This window comes from Uloborus diversus, chromosome 3 (genome assembly GCF_026930045.1).
Source record: "Uloborus diversus isolate 005 chromosome 3, Udiv.v.3.1, whole genome shotgun sequence".
In the NCBI taxonomy this organism is placed as follows: Eukaryota; Metazoa; Arthropoda; class Arachnida; order Araneae; family Uloboridae; genus Uloborus; species Uloborus diversus.
The window spans coordinates 14,903,192-14,923,959 of record NC_072733.1 but is presented as its reverse complement, the minus strand read 5'-3'; the positions used below and the strand labels follow the sequence as shown (position 1 = coordinate 14,923,959).

Here is a 20,768-nt window from a genome sequence, read left to right as displayed (position 1 = left end):
CGCAAATTTCCTTGAGTACCAGGTTCATACACCTAGCCCGTTGGTTTAACCAGCTCCTATGCACTCCATACCTGGGAAGCAAACCAACCACTTGGACATTTGCCGAACAGTTGGTTGCTTTGTCCAACAGGGAATCCCATTCCTTTGTAAATTCATCGTTGTTACTATGGCCTACATCGTTAGTTCCCACCCACAAAGTAACTACATCCTCTTTATTGAATACCCCCTTCTTTTCAGCAACCCTATTTACATCTCTCACCCGAGTCCCTGGCAAACAACATCTAGCCACCTTACGTCTAACTCTGCCTATTGAGTTTCCCACCTCACGCACCATTGAATCTCCCAAAATTTTACCCTTTGTTTCCCAGTCTGTTGCCTCAGCAATAACTTTCCCCTTTACCTCTGGAATATTCCCACTATCTAACACACAGCTAATGCCCACATCCTTTTTACTAACTTCCTCCTATACCTCTGGAATATTCCCACTATGTAACACACAGCTAATGCCAACCTCCTTTTTGCTAACTTCCCCCTTTCCCTCTGGAGTGTTTATCCCATCTACACGCCTACAACCTAATGCTAACTCACCCTCCAAAGTAAGCATCCTAACTCTGATTTCTGAGAGCTCAACACAGTTAGTGCAAATGAAATCCTTCTCAGACTCATCCTTCCCCTTAAACAAGCAGAACATCTGACATAGGTCACAAGAAATCCACTTGTCCCCTTTACCACTTTTAACCTCCTTCATAATGCATATAACTCCCATTCTAGCTCAAAATTGACTTAAAAAGTCAATACAAAAATACAAAATTGGAGAAAAAATGCTAATTATTAGAATTAGAAGGCATTGGAAGTATAAGATACAAATATTACTAAATCCTAAGACAAGCAGTAAATTAAAATAAACAAGTTACACAATAAACAGAGCACTCAGGCTTAACAACAAGAAATCGGCACAATTTAGGCTTAGCTACAAAGAATAGAAAAACACTTTAAGAAAGCAAGTAAATCAAAAATAAGACTTAAAAGCACAAGAATACTTAATTAAATGGTAAAATACAATAAAAATACTGAAACTAAAGTAGTAAAATAAACAATTACAGTAAAAAATCACTTATCTCAGGAGCAGCAAAAACACTCCCCAGCAGCTCTAGCGCCCTCTAGCGGCTGATTCACACATGAGTCGAGTTAGGTTCGCTATAATAATAAAACACTTTAAAACGCAAATTAAATCTAAAGTTCCTGCTTATGAATAATCGAATTCAACATTTTTCGCGAGCTTTCTGCCGAATTATTATAATTTCCACAAGAATTTTAGATTTTCTTCTAATTTAAAGAAATTTGCAGAATTTGTGTAAAATTCTATCTTTAGTTGGAAGATATTTGCAGAAAATCTGCAGTGTCTGCAGAAATTTCTCAGAAATCTGTAGAATTTCTGCAGAAAATGTGTCTGACTTTTCCTCACATTTGAACAGAATTGTTCTGCAGCTCAGGCATCTGTTCTGCGACGAACATCTCAAATTTAGTAGTATATTCTGCTTTTGGGGTGTTTAGTAGGCTTTGTTAAGAGGTAAACAAATAAAATATCCTTATAATTCTATTAAAATCACGAAATTTAGAAGTTTTAAACGAAATTCCAAGAGTTTTAAGAGTTTCAAAGAGTTAAATGCTGGACCACTGCCTGAATTTTATTAATTTTTTTTTTCAATTATTTTAAATATGTGTGTATAAAATTTCCTGTTAACATTTATAGCATAATTAAACATAATGAGGAATGGTGTAGGTATCAATACTTAAGGGGGGGGGGTCCCATCTCAGAGATTGATGCCGCTGAGCCCCCCCTCCCAGCTAGGAAAACCTTCAAAAACAATATTATCAACAGAAAAAAACCACAAAAATACCCACTTTGAAATTTTATTTTTACAATTCCCCTAACCCCTCCCCACAAACAATTATTTTATTTTTCACAAAACTGATTTTCAAAAAAAAAAAAAAAAATGGACACTGAAAAATCCTGGACAGACCCCTGTTCAGTAGTCAGTGCATCTTTGCAAATATCAGGTGCCCACCTAAGGGGGATGCATGGTGGAGGAGGAGAAAGGACACCTGTTGGCCCAGCTAAAATGCACGGTTTTGAGCAAAAGAGTCACAGAGAACATGTTTCAGTTTTTTTAATTAATTAAAACGGAATACATTGAACAGAAACCCTTTATGCACAGAAACCCTTCTGCCAGAACTAGGAGTCATTGTTTTAAGCTTTTAAAATGGAAAGCTATGTCTGAAATTAAGAAAAATGATTACTTCAATAGGGTAGTAGACAGTTAGAATACCAGAAGCAATTGTTATTGCAATGAGGTGAATACTTTTAAGCAAGTGTTTGATTTTTTTGATGATTGACAGGACCCATCTAGCTGGGTTCAGAGTCTGTTGTTGGTTATCACATACATATCTTGTAGTTATAAAAGAAGCATTGCCTTTATATTCAATTTATTCAGCAGTGTTTTCACTAAAAAATTCCAAATGCGCAAACACACACACAATGAAAAGAACTTTTAGAAAATTAAATTATTTTTAAAAATAAATTGAACTATGAAAGGATACAGCCGTAATGAACCATTTTTAGTAGCTATAGCTAAAATGCGCTGAACTGGATCAAATGCAATAGCTGTTGGCTGGAATGGGAATCCATGTCGAATTGTCTGGAAAAAAAAAACTACTGTTAAACATGTGCATTCAACAATACCATTCAGCACATTTTTTTATCAGCAATGAAGGTCCCCTATACACGAGGTGGTTAGTGGAATCAACTTTTCGAAAAAGTTGTCTGCCAACTAGTTAACTGCCGCTCTTTGTTGTCTTCACAAGAAGCAACTCAGTTGACTCAACTTTTCTTCTAAGCCAAATTATTCAAACAGTTTCTCCACAACACTGCTAAAACTAAACAGAGTTGATTCTCAACTAATTTACTCCTGTGTAGCGTGAACTCTTGGCGATGTCCCGATGAATGTAATCAACTAAAAAGTTGATTGTCCAATGAATGGGATACGTGGTTCCGGATCGGAATCCGCGGAACTTAAGTCTGCTGAACCTTCTGTTCATCGGACCTATTGGACGTATGTGGATATTTGATGATGGGTTGAAACCCATTTCTAAAAAATTGATAAATTAGCAGAGTATAATAAATGACTTTAAACATTTTTAAAAGGAGAAATAGCTTTATTTGCTATCAACACTTAAAATAAAAACAATCATTTTAAATAACTATTTCTACGATGACCAATTTAATCTGAAGTAAAAAGCTTTAAAAACCTATTGCACTATTTATACGAGTTGCTGGGATAAAATGAATAACACCGGTAAGAATCATTTTCCTATTATTCAATAGACTAGCTCTGTAAAACTTACTTCTAACATAATCCCATTCTGAGGGAAAAAGAGCAAAGTCTTCTTACTACACAAACATTGTGTATTAGATCACGGAGTGCAAGTGGCCAAAATACTAAGAGAAGGTTCTTTTATCTTCCACCTAATTACGATATCATTCACTAAAGCCATGTAAGACCAGATGCCAACACCCACTACACCTGTCTAATGCAACTGGCTCGAGTCAGCAATTATGAGTTAAGCCACACCTTCTTCAGCATCATACTCATGCCACTCCCCTTCAGTGACTTTCACACATGAGGACGAAAAGAGAGCAAGATAACATCTGACAAATTTCCGATTGAGGAATTTGTGAAAAATAAGATGTAAGAAATTACTGATACTAGATTAATTCAATGCAGATTGAACAGTAAGAAGTGAGTAACATAATAGATATAATAACAGCATTTTCATCTAACAATATTGTATTGTAACGTCCCTAATGCATAACAAGTCTAAAAGAGCTCACCGCCGTTTTTTAGCCTTGGAACATTCCTTTCATAGTGATAGAGAGCTGATTATCCAAAGCAAGATTTCACCATCTAGGGGAATCGCGAAATATTGAAAATTGTTTGCAACATAACTGCAAAATTTTGCAGGGTGCCTGTAGAGGCTTAATTAGAACCCCGGTAACCCTCCACTATAGGGGCCTTAGGCTCAATGACTCTCCGAGGAGGTGCATAGTTTGGGAATCATTATCTGGAGCCTTACTAAAATACGCCTCTAATACATTTATATGTCCAAAAACGGGACATTCGTTTAAATACAGTGATAGAGAGTCAATTTTCTAATATGCAAGATTTTAAGAAAATCTTTGGGGAACATTGGGCGCCGGGACTATTGAGCGCCAAGGTTTTGGGCACTGTTCAATATTTTCGGGGGCCAAAAACTGTCCAATTGACGGCGCCCAATTTTCCCACTGCTCAATATTCTCGGCGCCCAAAATGCTCGCCGCCCAACCTGTGGCATCCAATCTTCCTAGATCGAGATTTTGCCATTTAGGGACACCGAGAAACATTGAAAGGTTTCAGTATTTAAGTCCCCAACTATTTGCGATATTACTGTAAAATTATGGCGGCACCCTTGAGGTGAGGTTTTATGGCTTCCACGTCCCAGACAGGTATTGCTGACATGTCCCAATGGGCCAGTAAACCCCAGCAGGAAATTTATGAGAAAGGAACAATTTTATTAAAAATTATGTTCCTCCCAATTTATTAATAGTACTGAAGTGGATATATTCTTGAGGAGTCTATTTCCCAGACACGTACAGTTAGGCTGCTCATAAGAGATGGAGGGTTTTAATTCTCGCTCTTGGTCTTGGTATTTATTCCTAATTTCTATGGTGATTTCCCTTAATTCATGATTTGTGTTCTAATTTTATGAGGACTTATAAAAGTATCTTGAGAGATTACGCATAGAAGTTTGAATCTATTTATGTGTCGCTATAAATATTAAAAAGAATTAATGCCTAAAATTAATAGAAATTATGTTATGTATGATCTCATATAAGTTTCTTACTACAGTCAAACCTCGTTAACACGAACTCAACAGGGACACCAAAATATTTCGTGTTAATCGAATTTTGCGCTAACCGATTTCAACACTTACCAAATTTTGTGTAAGCAGACAAGTTTTTTTTTGTTTTTATGTCTCAGAAGATACAGAAACCAAAATACCTTTGAACAAAAATGTACACCCAAGCATCAAAATTTATAGTTTAAGTAAGAAACACAAGTAATTCAAAACAGACAATGTCTATTTGGATCATTTCTCTATGACAGGGTGCATTTTCAAACATCAGATTTTTCCTTGATCACACGACTAGATTTTCCCTCAGTGTTGACAGGTAAAAAAACACTTCAACCTCTACATGGGCAGAACAGGTGTCCAGGAAAGTCAGACCAAACAACGTAAGTAGAAGCACAAATTTGTAAATTACAGCAGACACGTGTTTCGGCGTTACAGGGAACGCCTTTTTCAATGCAAAAAATAATGAGCTTATGGATGAAAAGACATCCGACAAAAGCCAAGAGCAGATAAGCATGCAGCTTAAAAGATAAAATAAGCGAATTAGCCAAACACCAATGACAAAGTTATAAACCGATCAGGAACCAATAGGAATGCAAGCAAAGGCCAGGAGCTTTCTCTTAGGTACGAACCCAGAAAGAAAGAATTCAATTGGACAAGGATTAAGCCGAAGCTTAAACAAAAAGAAAAGAAATTGTCAGTAACCGTGAACCGCAAGAAAGGAAAAGCAGAATGGAAAACCATGAAATAAAATAAACAGAAATAAAAAATATTCGAAAAAAGGAAAAATAAAGATAAATAGAAGAAAATTGGGGAGGGGGGGGGTGTCAATCAAGACAAAAAGGTAAAAATAAACAAAGGAAGATAGATAAAAATGAGTGGGAAAAAAGGGAATGGGGAAAGGACAGTATTAAAGATATGGGAACCAATGTTAGAAAAATATGGAACTGCACTAAGATCGTTAACTAAGTTAGAACTGTTCCTCAAAATATGAAAGGATTCCCAAAAGTCAAGATCTGATGAATTGGGGCATTTTTGGATAATCTGATAAGAGCTAAAATCAAAAGAGTGATTCGAATCCCAACAATGTTCAGCAATACTAGACTTATTTAATTGTTGTTTTTTCACATAATTTTGATGCTCCTTCAAGTGAATTTTTAAAGCATGCCGAGTCTGTCCAATATAGGCAAGTTTACAACTACAATTAATTCTATAAATTCCACAACAATTAAGAGGGTGAATAAGATCTTTAAGAGAAGAGAATGAAAATTTATTAATAGGAGAGAACACCACCTGGAATTGGAAACGTTTTAGAATCTTAGCAACCTGATAGCTTACAGATGGAAAGAATGGCAAAACAACGAAATTCTTTCTGATGAAGGTTCGGTTAAGAACATTAGTTTGGGATTTATTTGAAAATTTTATATAAATGGAATCAATCAAAGTTGGCGGATAGTCTCTATCAATTGCCACAGCTTTAAGATAATTAAGTTCCACTTTAAGAAGTTCCGACGAAGAACAAATATTAATTGCGCGATAAACAAAAGAATTGAAAGCAGAATATTTTTGATTTGGAGGATGAGACGATTGTCTATGAGGAGGTAAAGAGACAGCAAAAGGATTGCGATAAACAGTAGTTTCAAAACCAATTTCAGTACGAGAAACAAGTACATCAAGAAATGAAATGCAATTATTCCGTTCTTTCTCACAAGAAAACTGAATATGAGGATCAATGGAGTTTAAAATAGATAAAACCTCATCACTCTCAAACTGATTCTGGTTCATTAGAACAAAACAATCATCAACATACCGAACATAAAATTGGAACTGCAGTTTTTGGAACAGCTTAACCTCAAAATAATGCATGTAAATATCACTAAGAATGGGGCTGAGTGGGTTACCCATAGCCAGACCATCTAACATAATATAAAAATTCCCATTAAAAACAAAAGAACATTGCTTAAGACAAGTACGGGTAAGGAAAATTAAATCCTCAATTTCCGTATTGGTGAAATGAAATTCAGAAAGTCTTCTACGAAGGCATAACAATGAACCCTCGACGGGAACGTTCGTAAATAAAGAGTTAACATCAAAAGAAGCCATAAAAGAATTATTTGGAACGAAACTATGAATTTCTTTAACAAACTCAACAGAATTTTTAATAGTAAATAAATTGTGACTCCTAAGCGGAGAAAACACAGAGACTAAATATTTTGCAAGTTTGTACGAAGCCGTACCAATATTGGAAACAATCGGCCTGAAAGGAATACCAGCTTTATGCACCTTAGGTAAAGCATAAAATCTAGCACAGGATTTAAGCATAGTCTACAGCTGAAGTTCGTACTTTCTTTCAGCAACGCGGTTTCCCCAATTTTCCTACACAAGGAGAGGAATGGTTTTCGACTTTTGAGAGTTACTTCATGAAAAAGTATGGGGATTTTCTTTTTTCTTTTCCGTTTTTTTTTCAACACCTTTAAATTGTCTTCATCTTACGCAGGATTTCATCTAAATCTTCTTCGTATTGTGGTGATGGTAGTGGTGGTTATGTCAGAGGTGGTATATTCACTATATAACTCAGTTTTAGTTGGTCACTGTTTAATACACGTTCACTCTTCCAGTGACAATCTTGCTCTGACTGCCAGTGCTGATTCTCAGTTAGCCTTGTGGGAGTTCAAGTGGTTGCGCAGTTGGGGTTTCCATAGTTGCGGAATTGGGATTTCTCCTTTTGCATGAACTGATCTAAAGAACTTATGGGTTTCCCACAGAGTGACCCCCAGTGACTGAGGGTTGTCAACCCAAAGGAACGATTTTTTTTTTTTTTTTTTTTGAGAATCAACACTGGAAGTCATTTCATATTGTCAAAGAAAACATAAGATATATACATATATACAAAATAATTGAAAATTTGAGATTGATATATATATATACAAAAACTAATATTTTGCAGTGAAAAGAAGATATATTAGGTTATATAAGTTGCTAAGTTTTTTTGAAAATGTACTCGTCTTCCGTATCTGGTGACATATGTTGCAGGTTCGTTTGTAGGTGTTTTATTTATAGTTTTTAGTTTTGCAGTTGCTGGAAGTGGAGAATGGACAGTTTCCGGAATTATATGAGCCGGTTTAACGCGGTCAAGAGAAACTGTTGTGCGTCGACCATTGATGTCTATTGTAATTGTTTTCTCCGTTTTGCTCAACACTTTATGAGGACCAGTATATGGTTGATGTAAAGGTGGTTTCACACGATCAACTCTTAGAAAAATATGCGAAGATGATTTTAGCAACGGATGGATGTAATACTGATCGGTGTAATGCGCAGATGTCGCAACAGGATTCAGCTGTCTCATTCTGTCACGAAGATCAGTTACGAAATCCAAGTCACATGCAGGAGTGACTGTAGGGTCGATTATGTCACAAGAAAGACGTAAGGTTGTGCCGTAAACTTGTTCTGCACAAGAAGATTGCAAATCTTCCTTAATGGCTGTTCGGATACCCAGAAGAATTACGGGTATTAGTTCTGATCATCTGTCAGTATTTTCATGAGCTTTTAAAGCAGACTTTATGTGCCAGCGGAAGCATTCGACAAGTCCATTTGCAATTGGATGATAACTAGTTGTTCGGATCTTTTGAGTGCCCAGTAAGCGAGTAAATTCAGTGAACATTGAAGAGCGAAACTGGGGTCCTTGATCAGAAGTTATTATCGATGGACATCCGAAACGAGAGTTCCAAGTGTTGAATATTTCACGGCATACGGTTGATGCTTTAATGTCAGATATAGGTACTGCTTCTGGCCATCTGGAAAAGCGGTCAATCATAGTGAGAATGTATGTTTTACCGTCAGATGGTGGCAAGGGACCCACGATATCTACATGAATGTGCGAGAAGCTGGCATCAGGAAGAGAAAATGTACCTTGAGGCATTTTGGTGTGCCTGTGTACTTTTGATTTTTGGCAAGATTCACAGCACTGCACCCACTGCTTAATTTGACGCTTCATATTAGGCCATACATATCGCGCACAGATGAGCTTGGTTGAAGCTGCGATTCCTGGATGTGCCATGTTATACAGATGATCAAATATTAGTTTACGAAAAGAAACAGGAACGAATGGACGTGGAACACCTGTTGAAGTATCACAAAGTAAATTGCAGTCCGCAGTTTGGCATGGTTTAAACTCCAATTTTAAAGAAGATGTATTGTCTTTGAGAAATTTTTGAGTTTCTGGATCACTTTTCCGTGCGTTTGCAAATTCTTTAAAATTTAAATTTGCAACTTTCGAAATCGACTCAACTTCGATTCGCGAGAGAGTATCTGATACCACATTTTCTGAACCTTTCACACGAAACACTGCGAAATGAAATCTAAATGGCGTAATTGTATTGGGGAGCATTTATTTGGATTTTGTTTAAAAGCATGAGTAAGTGGCTTTTGGTCTGTATATATTACAAAAATTCTGCCCTCTAACATGTGTTTGAATTTTCTAATAGCAGAGTAAATTGCAAACAATTCCCTATCATAGGTTGACCATTTTTGTTGACTTTTGTTTAGTTTCATTGAGAAAAAGGCTATTGGTTCCCACGGTCCATACAATAGTTGAGATAAGGTTCCGCCTATAGCAACCTCTGAGACGTCTACATATAAGCTTAATTGAGCTCCTGGAATAGGATGTCTCAAAAGAGTGGCTTTAGCAATCGCGTTTTTCACGTCAATAAAGGCTTTTTCTGCTTCTTCATTCCATTTAAGTTGTTCTGCCGCATTGCGAACCTTGGAATGAGATTTCTTTTTATTTGTATGTCCTTCTAAAAGTTGTACTATAGAAGCAAGTATATGCGCAGCTTTGGGTATAAAACGGTAGAAGTTGAACATACCTAAAAATCTACGCAACTGGGTTGAGGTATCTGGTTTTGGAAAATTTTGGATACAATGTACTTTATCGGGTAGAGGTTTTATTCCGTTTTCCGAAAGATTGAATCCTAAGAAGTCTATAGTTGACACACCAAATATGCACTTTTGTACATTAATACAGAGACCGTATTCATCTAATTTTGAAAATATGTTTTTCTAATGTTGGTGATGCTCTTCGGGATTTTTAGATGCTATTAGTATATCATCGACGAAGGCGTAAACTCCTGGTAATCCTCGAGTATTTTTGTCTGAAAATTGTTGAAATGTAGCACTCGCGTTACAGAGGCCAAATTGCATCACTGTGCTTTCAAATAGTCCAAAAAGAGTACAAATTGCAGTTTTGCGAATATCGTCCGGATGAATAGGAATTTGATGGTATGCTTTTATTAAGTCAATTCGACTAAAAATTTTTGTTCCGTGTAATTCAGCTGTAAAATCAGCAACACAAGGGATGGGATATTTATCTTTTATTGTTTGAGCATTTAGAGATCTAAAATCACCAACTGGTCTCCACTCTAAAGTTCCTTTCTTAGGAACCATGTGAAGCGGCGAAGCGTAGTTGCTTTTTAAAGGTCTTATATGTCCTAGATGCATCATATTTTGAAATTCTTGCTTAGCAATTTTAAGACGGTCTGGAGCTAACCTTCGAGGTTTTGCTACTACGGGAGGACCTTTTGTTATTATGTGGTGAACAGTATTGTGTTTTACTGTTTGATGTGGATTAGGTAATTTGGTAATAGCAGGAAATTCTCGCAACAATTTATGATATTCTGTATCCCCAGAAAGAGAAATTTGAACCGAATGTAGTTTCGAATCTTTAATTTGACCTGCTGATTGCAATTTTGTTTTCGTATCTCTCAGACACTTATTGCGGAGATCTGGCACCAATTCAAAATAATGGAGGAAATCTGCTCCAAGAATAGGTGAACTAACATCTGCAATCAGGAAAGTCCATAAAAAGGAAGAATTTGCTGTCATAAGGGTTTGATGTGTAGCATTTCGTTTCTGGTAGATATCAGCAGGAATTAATCTGACGTCCGACCTGTTGGCATAAATATTATTTTATTTTTATTCTCGGTCCACAGCCGATAATTTAAAGAAAATAATTTAAGGTTAAGTGTACCTACTTTAAGCCCAGTCTGGTAAAAGTAGAACTTGTCAACTAGTTGGTGCTGACACTTCAATCGACGATTCCCCCACACCATAATTAATGGCGACTGTTTACTGAAACCATCGAAGATTGCATGTCTCGATGTGTCGATTCAGAAGAGTTGAGTTGTCACCTGATTCGAATTAATTCCACTTGTTGACCGCATGTGCTATGGAGAGGAGTACGAATATTCGCGGCAGTGGAATATGCAAATGAGTGATGGTCGAAGTAGAAGTTAGTGTGGTGACGTCATCGAGGCATGGAATCTCATTGGCTGATAAAACATATATATTGTGGCGAGTGGCAGCACTCGGGGCTGCAGTCTCTCTTCTCTCAACGATCCCCAGTTGTTGTTTTGATTGTGAAGCCTAGTCCGGCTCACGTGTGGGGGGTTTTTTCCCCGCGATGCTTGCGGGGGTTTTTTGTGGTATGTGAAATTAAATCTTCCAAGTCCTGGAATTAGTGAGTCCAGGTGAAGAAACACTTGTGTTGTGTCCGGCCCATTAAAATGCCGGGGAAGTGAGTTCCTACGTGTCTACCTGAGATGTTCACCGATCTACGAACTGTCTAATGTTGCCTTTCCATTACGGACATTCCTGAAGTGTGATCCGGCGGACCTTTTGTGAGTCTTCAAGTTGATCCTTCGGAACTGCCAGCGAATACATCGATATATTGGTGACATTTTTCTTTTATTTACTGGAACCACTTTTGTTATGATATTTTGGGGGTGTATTTTATGGGGATGTTATAAAAATTCTAGTCATATTTAATAAATGTATTTTTCTGAAACATGTTTTTTGCTTGTCTCCAACTTGACATTACACGGCCAGTTAATGTTGGCTTAGTTTAAATATCTTAACTTTTGGATTTTAAACTTAACTTTAAGTATGCCAACACAGTGGTAGCAGAGCTCGGTCGAATGTCTTTTTACTTGGAGACAAATTTGCAAAAGTTTTCAGAATAATGGAACGGGATTATCGAAACATTAAGAAACTTAACTCCTGCAATTGGGCAACATGGTCGAAAAATATGAAAATGGTACTAATAGAAAGAGATTTATGGGAATTAACCCAAACAAAATTAGAAGCAGGTATTTCGGCAGAAATAAAGAAACGGAGGGACCAAGCAGTGGCGATTATTTACCTCAACATAGAGGATGAGTTAAAACAACTGATAGATGATTTAGACGATCCATATGCTGTATGGACGTCATTGAAATTGAATTTTGAACCTCCGTCTTTAGCCCGTGTTGCCGGATTGTGGGAGGAGTTTTTTTCTAGTAGAATTAATGAAAAAGAAACTATTGGAATGTTCGCAGCTCGATTGAAGTGTTTGCTCCGACAGTTGGAGGAGAACGGCTATAAAATGGATGAGAAATTAAAAGGATTTCAACTAATACGTAGTTTAGATCAAAATTTTAGGGGAATAGTACAAAATATTTATAGATGGGATGAAAGTAAATTTAACTTTTCAAATGTTTTGAATGAACTTTTGGCAGAAGAGGGGAGATTAAAATTTTTAGGAAACGAAAATTTTGGAAATAGTAGTTCAGGTGTTAATGCTTTTTCTGTTCAAAATAAACACCAGACTGGGCGGAAAGTTGAAAATGTAAATAAGTTTGAAACGAGAGTTTGCTTCACATGTGGCAAAAAGGGGCATATTTCGGCTCGGTGTTGGAGCAGAAAACCAAATAATCAAAATAAAGGTAATCATAATTTTTCCAAACAAGGTAATCCCCCTAAGGCTGGAATGTTTTGCACCATCAGTAAAGTATCAGAAGTGCAGGCCAACAACACAAATTTGAAGGAGGAAATACCAGTATTTTTACTGGATACGGGTGCCACGGCACATTTCTGTAAAGATAGGGACCTATTTTGTGAATTGAGGCCTGTTAAAAATACAAAAATGGAAGTAGCTGTGGGCAATGTAAATAGTCAAGTCGAGGGGGTAGGGAAAATTGTTTTCGAAATTAAAACAGATGGTAAGCTAGTAACCATCACATTGAATGAGGTCTATTATGCTCCAACACTTAGACGAAATTTGCTTTCCGGATCCAGGATAGACAGTCTTGGTTTTTCTTTAAGGTGGTATCGTGGTAAAATATGTATTTTTAACAATGATGGTATCAAACTTTTTTCTGCATTTTTAATTGATAAATTGTATTTTGTAAAACCCACCTCATTTTTAAGTAATCAAAGTAGTGACTCACCACCAAATGTAAATGTAACCGAGGTCAAAGGATTAGACCTGGAGTTGTGGCATGAACGGTTTTGCCATATTAATTATGACAGTATCTTGGAAACTGAAAAGAAGAACTGTGTCAAAGGACTTAATATAAAAGGTAGAAACCGGCCAGATTGTGAGCCTTGTATTATTGCAAAGAAAAGAAGGTGTTCATTTAAGCCCACTCCAGGGATAAGGTCGAGAAGACAACTTGAGCTTCTTTTCATGGATCTAGCAGGGCCATTTCCGGTGGAGTCACTAGGGGGGAAAAGATATATTTTTTCCATAATTGATGATTTCTCAAGGAAGTCCACTATTTACTTTCTAAAGTCAAAGGATGAAGCTTTTGGATATTTCCTTAGATACCAGAGGCATGTAGAGAGAGCCCTCAACAAGAAAATTTTGGCCATAAGATCTGATAATGGGGGGGAATTTACAAATTCTAATTTTGAGACCCACTTAATTAAAGAAGGCATCAGCATAGAGAGAACCAACCCTTACACTCCCGAACAGAATGGAGTAGTAGAAAGATACAATTTGACCTTGATGAATGGGGTTAGGGCGATGCTGAAAGACTCTGGATTAAAGGAAGAATTTTGGGCGGAAGCCGCCTTATGCTTTAATTATGTCAGGAATAGAACAGTTCTAAAAGAAAGGGGGAAAACCCCATTTGAGCTGTTCTGGGGAAACAAGCCTTCAGTACGGCATTTCCGGAGGTTTGGATGTATTGCCTACAGAGACATGCCAAAACAAAATCTAAAGAAATTTGACTCAAGGAGTAAGAAGGGCATAATGGTGGGCTACGCAACCCAAGCAAAAGGGTACAGAATTTGGGACCCAGAGCTAAAGAAAATTTTTGAAACTATCAATGTGGACTTCAGGGAAAATTTAATTTGGGGGAAATCAAACTTGAATGGGAATGTAGACAATGATGACGATTATTCTTTTATTAAGCCTATTAGTGAAGTTCTCTTAGATAAAGAGATAGATGAAAGAAAGGCTCCCACCCCTTGTGAGGAAATTGAATGGGTAAGGGATGCAGTAAAAAGAAAGACAGGGGACCGTACTGATATCTACTACTATGAAAAGGGAAATAAAACAAGGTTGAGGTCACCCAATGATGTAGAAAAATATTGTAAGAAGAATAACATTGTTTACAATCCTGAGCTATTTGATTTCAAAAGTAAAAATGTACCTTATAATCCTTTGTTTGATATTTTTAATTCCCCTAAGGAACAAATGGAACCCGAGCCAGAGGCAAATTTGTCAGAAGTGCTAATTCCCCAAAACTATAATCAATGCTTGAAAACCCCAGAAGTAAAACATTGGCAAGAAGCCATGTCAGAAGAAATGAAAGTGATTCAAGAAAGGGGGGTGTGGCAGTTAGTTCCCCAGCCAGTTGGTAAACCAGTACTTGGTAATAAGTGGGTCTATGACTTGAAGAGGAATGCTAAAGAGGAAATTGTCAGGTTTAAAAGCAGATTGGTTGCGATGGGAAACAGGCAGGTGGCAGGAGAATCGTATTCTCAGGTTTTCTCCCCAGTTATCAATTTCTCCCTGATCAGAATGTTTTTCTCAATTCTGGTGATATTCCTGGGTTGGAGCCATTTTCAATTAGACGTAAAAAACGCATATCTTTATGCTGATTTGCATGAAGAAATCTATATGCGACAACCACAGGGTTTTGTAATCCCGGGAAAAGAAGACTGGGTATGCCGTCTAAAGAAATCGCTATATGGTCTCCATCAATCGGGGAGAAATTGGTACCTGGAAATTGATAGGGTTCTCCAAGGTCTAAATTTTTTGAAATTTAAATGTAGTAACTGTGTCTATACAAGGAACAGAAATGTGATTTTATTGATGTATGTAGATGATATAATAATTTTTGGAAAAAATGAAATCATAATTCAGGAAACAATTCAGGATTTATCAAAACATTACAATATTAAAGAATTAGGGAGAACTAAAAAATTATTGGGGGTAGAATTTGAAGAAATAAATGGGGGAATTTTTATACACCAAAATTCTTACATTAAGACAGTTTGTGAAAATTTTGAAAAGTATCAATACCCATACTCGACCCTCCCAATAGCGAAAGGTACAATTTTGTCTTTAGGTGATTGTCCAAAAACGGACCAAGAAATAAAAGAAATGGAGAAAGTACCTTATCGCAATTTATTGGGATGTTTGTCCTATATAGCAGGGAAAACTAGACCGGATATTGCCTATACAGTTAATCTATTATCCCAATTTCAAGCAAATCCGGGTAAAAAACATTGGCAGTGTTTATTAAGACTTTTAGGTTATTTAAAATATACAAATTATTATAAATTAAGTCTATCTGCAATAAATTAAATTAAAATCAATGGTTTTTCTGACTCAGACTATGCTGCTAATAGGGACGATAGGATTTCGATGGGGGGAATTATTATTTACATTGACAAAGTACCTATTATCTGGCGAACATTTAAACAAAAGTGTGTTTCATTGTCCACCATGGAAGCTGAGTATATCTCTTTGACAGAAGCAGCAAAAGAGGTGGTGTGGTTAAAAAGAATTTTAGAAGAAACATCACATTTTGAAATAGCTGGATATAAATTTAACGCGTCTGTAATTAATTGTGACAATATAGCTGCAATTGAATTTTCAAATTCCCCTATAGAAAATTCCAGAACAAAGCATATTGATGTCAGATATCATTTTTTGAGAAACTTAGTAGAGGAGAATACATTTGAATTAAAATATGTGAAAAGCGCAGAAAATCCTGCGGATACGTTTACCAAGCCTCTGACTCGGGGTACATTGAAAAAAATGTGCAAACTCATTTTTGGTAATTATGAAAATGTAAAAGTTTAATATTCAAATGTGTAAAATTTTTCAATGTTTCTCAAAAGTGTTTAAAATTTTTTAAATTGTTGTTTGAAATATGTCAGTTTTCATGTCGTTTTGAAGTGTATCGTGCTGTGTGACCGAGAAGGGGGGAATTTGTTGGCATAAATATTATTTTATTTTTATTCTCGGTCCACAGCCGATAATTTAAAGAAAATAATTTAAGGTTAAGTGTACCTACTTTAAGCCCAGTCTGGTAAAAGTAGAACTTGTCAACTAGTTGGTGCTGACACTTCAATCGACGATTCCCCCACGCCATAATTAATGGCGACTGTTTACTGAAACCATCGAAGATTGCATGTCTCGATGTGTCGATTCAGAAGAGTTGAGTTGTCACCTGATTCGAATTAATTCCACTTGTTGACCGCACGTGCTATGGAGAGGAGTACGAATATTCGCGGCAGTGGAATATGCAAATGAGTGATGGTCGAAGTAGAAGTTAGTGTGGTGACGTCATCGAGGCATGGAATCTCATTGGCTGATAAAACATATATATTGTGGCGAGTGGCAGCACTCGGGGCTGCAGTCTCTCTTCTCTCAACGATCCCCAGTTGTTGTTTTGATTGTGAAGCCTAGTCCGGCTCACGTGTGGGGGCTTTTTTCCCCGCGATGCTTGCGAGGGTTTTTTGTGGTATGTGAAATTAAATCTTCCAAGTCCTGGAATTAGTGAGTCCAGGTGAAGAAACACTTGTGTTGTGTCCGGCCCATTAAAATGCCGGGGAAGTGAGTTCCTACGTGTCTACCTGAGATGTTCACCGATCTACGAATTGTCTAATGTTGCCTTTCCATTACGGACATTCCTGAAGTGTGATCCGGCGGACCTTTTGTGAGTCTTCAAGTTGATCCTTCGGAACTGCCAGCAAATACATCGATATATTGGTGACATTTTTCTTTTATTTACTGGAACCACTTTTGTTATGATATTTTGGGGGTGTATTTTATGGGGATGTTATAAAAATTCTAGTCATATTTAATAAATGTATTTTTCTGAAACATGTTTTTTGCTTGTCTCCAACTTGACATTACACGGCCAGTTAATGTTGGCTTAGTTTAAATATCTTAACTTTTGGATTTTAAACTTAACTTTAAGTATGCCAACACGACCCATGTCAACCAGAAAAGATATATTTGTTGTCCGGTCACGAATGAACAGGCGACGTGATTCCTTAGGCAAAGAATAAGTCCCCGCTATTTCTTGCTCGTTTCGTTTCCCTGCCACTTGCAAGGTTTCACGCATTTTTCTTCCCTAGATTTTTCTCCAAAGCGTCTATGATACCAACAAATTGAAAAATCACGCTTACGAGAGACACTCCTTTCGCAAGACCCATTGTTTCTGCGATTGGGCGAACGACTGCGAGAATATGTAAGACGATCAATTCTTTTACTTAACTTTTCAATTTCGCGAAGAAATTTAGTCTCAAGTGTTGGTTTACTTTTATTAGACACTGCAAAAGTCTCCGTGGGAGATGGTGAAACTTCTATGATCCTATCGGCAATTTCTGCAGCTTTGTCAGAAGTAAGTTCGGAAACTGCAGCTAAAATTGTTTGGACTGAAGATGGCAAACGCTGCAAAAATAACTCTAGCATCAAATTTTCAGCTACATTTAAAGTTTCGGCATGACGTTTTACGTTCTGTAGCAATTCAGATGGTTTGCGAGAGCCTAATTCTTCCCCTGAAAGTAACTTTCGAATTTCCTGTGGGGATGATTCCCCAGACCGATTTATAAGTTCTTAATATGGGAATAAGGATTGGTTTTATCTGGTTTCATTAATACATCTCTTATTAAAGAAGGTGTATCAGGAGGAAAATATGTGCAACTACGTAATTGTATTTTGTTTTCGAATCAGTCATGGGCTTTGGAGTAGCAAGTTCAAAAGTACTTTTGCACATTACAAACCATAAACTAGGATCTGATCTATGGTACTGGGGTATTTGTACTGCACTTATTTCAGACATGGTGCAAGGTTCAGATTCTTTAGGTTCAGACATTGAATGAATCATATTAATGCAGATAAATATAGTAATATAACATAAATGCGTAATTTATACTGTTAATGGGAATTTGGCATTATAATCACAAACTCGACATACACACAACTGAAAAATGCAATGTTAAAAATTATCAAGCCTACTATATTTTTAAAGATAAAACTTCATGAAAACGAACAGTAATTACATGCATATGAAACATTTTCTTCGACTTTATCATAAGAAAAACACCGAGAGAGCTTAAACAGAAGTTGAGGGAAATAAAGGGGCACCTAAGTGACCTACTTTTCCACGTGAATCAAATGCAAAGCACAGAGAAATGATTAACAGAAATTGCACTTATCTGCGACCTTAAAAGCTAAAATTCCCCACTGTTGCTATGCCATTTCTCCTCGGCTAGAACACTTTGAAGATGCTGTGCTCAGCTTCATCACACAATTTAATCCATTTTTTTGAGTTTTTGGGGTAAAAATGCAGCACAAGTTTAGTTCTGTTGAATTGGGTGTTTAGTCTGAAAGGTCACCATTATGTGGTGATGGTAGTGGTGGTTATGTCAGAGGTGGTATATTCACTACATAACTTGGTTTTAGTTGGTCGCTGTTTAATACACGTTCACTCTTCCAGTGACAATCTTGCTCTGACTGCCAGTGCTGATTCTCAGTTAGCATTGTGGGAGTTCAAGTGGTTGGGCAGTTGGGGTTTCCATAGTTGCGCAATCAGGATTTCTCCTTTTGCGTGAACTGATCTGATGAATTTATGGGTTTCCCACAGTATTAAGAGATTGATTTAACACTATTATAGCTTTATCTGACGGGGAATAGTGTTTATTTCGCGCTAAGCAACATTTCGCGTTTAGCAAGTTTGTGTTAACAAGGTTTGACTGTATTAGAAAAAACATAAACTTGGGAAGTTGTGGTTCAGATACAGAAAACCAGCTCTCAGTAATGTTTAATCTAAAGATCTTTTTTTAGCTTAAAAAAATTTTAGTAAGGGAACTAATTTCTCATCATAAACAATTAAAAATTGCTTTCCAATGCATTAGTAGATCATTTCTGCACTTATTCTAGCACTGGAAGGAGATTTAAAATGCAATGGGGGGAATAGAAAATTAAGAAGTGTGGATGTTTTAAGAATAACTAAATTTTTCAATCGACCTAATTTGATGAAGACTTCATGGAGCAAATTGAGGACATCTTGAGACATGAAATTTACAGTGATTTGTAGTGCTCACTGCATTACAGGGTGACAAGAAATAACTTAGGCACACATAATACACCATAACTTTAAAGCTAATGAAAATAGTATGATGAAACTTCAAAATAAATATGAATACATTATTTTGTCTAATATACAGTGAAGCACCGTTTATGCATTTTTTGAAGGGACTGTATGAAAAGAGTGTATAAATTTAAAAAATGTATAGTTGGAATGCGTTAATGTGCATTAGAATCTGCAGGACCAATTTGAAAAACGTATAACTGATAAAAACGTATAAAAGCGAAACGTATCAATGGTGTATTGCTGTATTTACAAATTTTCAAAGTGGCAACCTTTAGGATTAATACAGAGCTTCAAACGTGTCACAAAACTTCCGGCTCTGGGCGGCAATTCACTTACTGATATTTTATCCTATGTATTGCATAAGAATTTCTTTTGGGATGCCAAAGTCTTATGAGGTTTAGCACACACACACACACACCCTTGTCTCCACGATGGATCAAACAGAATAACAGAATATCATTGGGTTTAAATCTGGGGAACAGTAGCCCAAGAGTAGCCATTCTTGAGCTCCAATGAAGTCCAGAAAATATGTCTTGCACCAGTCTTGAGTGCCTTTGGCTTTGTGTGCAGGTGTGGAATCCTGTTGGAAAGTCCATCCTCTGTTTCCAAAGAAATTTTGCGATCAAGATAAGACAACCTCTTCCAAAATGTGTTTGCAATATGTTTCTTGACTAATTTTATCCCCTGATCAGCAAAAATAAGTGATATTTTCCCACTAGCAAATATTGCACCACGAACCATTAGATTTGATGAAAATATTTCTGGAAGCATGAATTGTTTTGCTGACGATGTAAAAGTTATGGGGATTGTCGAAAATGAAGAACAAGTAAAACAGCTGCAAGAGGATTTAGATCACATTACTAAGTGGGCAGATAAATGGGGTATGGCAGTTAATGTAGGGAAATGTCAAGTGCTACACTTAGGTCATGGAAATAAGCGTATGAGATATCGTTTACAGGGTTCAGTCATAAATCAGGCAGAAAATGTTATGGATCTGGGTGTCTTTATAAATCAGGACTTCAAGTTTAGTCAACAGTGCAGTATTGCTAGTAACAAAGCCAACAAAATGCTTGCGTTCATCAATAGATCTATTTCAAACAAATCTAAGAAAGTTCTTCTGCCTTTATATAGGAGTTTAGTAAGACCTCATTTGGAGTATGCTGTTCAGTTTTGGTCGCCTTATCTGAAGAAAGATATTTTTGTATTGGAAAGGGTTCAAAGAAGGGTAACTAAATTAGTAAAGGGACTCTCAGATTTAGATTATGATACCAGACTTAATAGGCTTAACATGTACAGCCTGGAGCAAAGGAGAGTCAGAGGGGACATGATTCAGTTATTTAAATTTATCAAAATGAAAGATGTAAATGGATTAAATTTTTGCAG

The 20,768-nt window shown here is 36.7% G+C and overlaps 2 protein-coding genes across 2 annotated transcripts in view; both read right to left on the bottom strand.

Moving 5' to 3' along the window:
• Positions 1-20,768, bottom strand: part of LOC129218040 (syntaxin-binding protein 5-like) — a 215,511-nt gene that overhangs the window by 191,349 nt on the left and 3,394 nt on the right. The window contains exon 2 of the mRNA XM_054852219.1: positions 2,602-2,699. Coding sequence (XP_054708194.1) covers positions 2,602-2,699 — 98 coding nt within the window. The remainder of the gene's footprint in view (positions 1-2,601; positions 2,700-20,768) is intronic.
• LOC129218041 (uncharacterized) lies at positions 17,303-18,071 on the bottom strand. The gene is given in 3 exon segments (XM_054852220.1): positions 17,303-17,847; positions 17,850-17,919; positions 17,922-18,071. Coding segments are annotated over 3 exon segments (765 nt in total).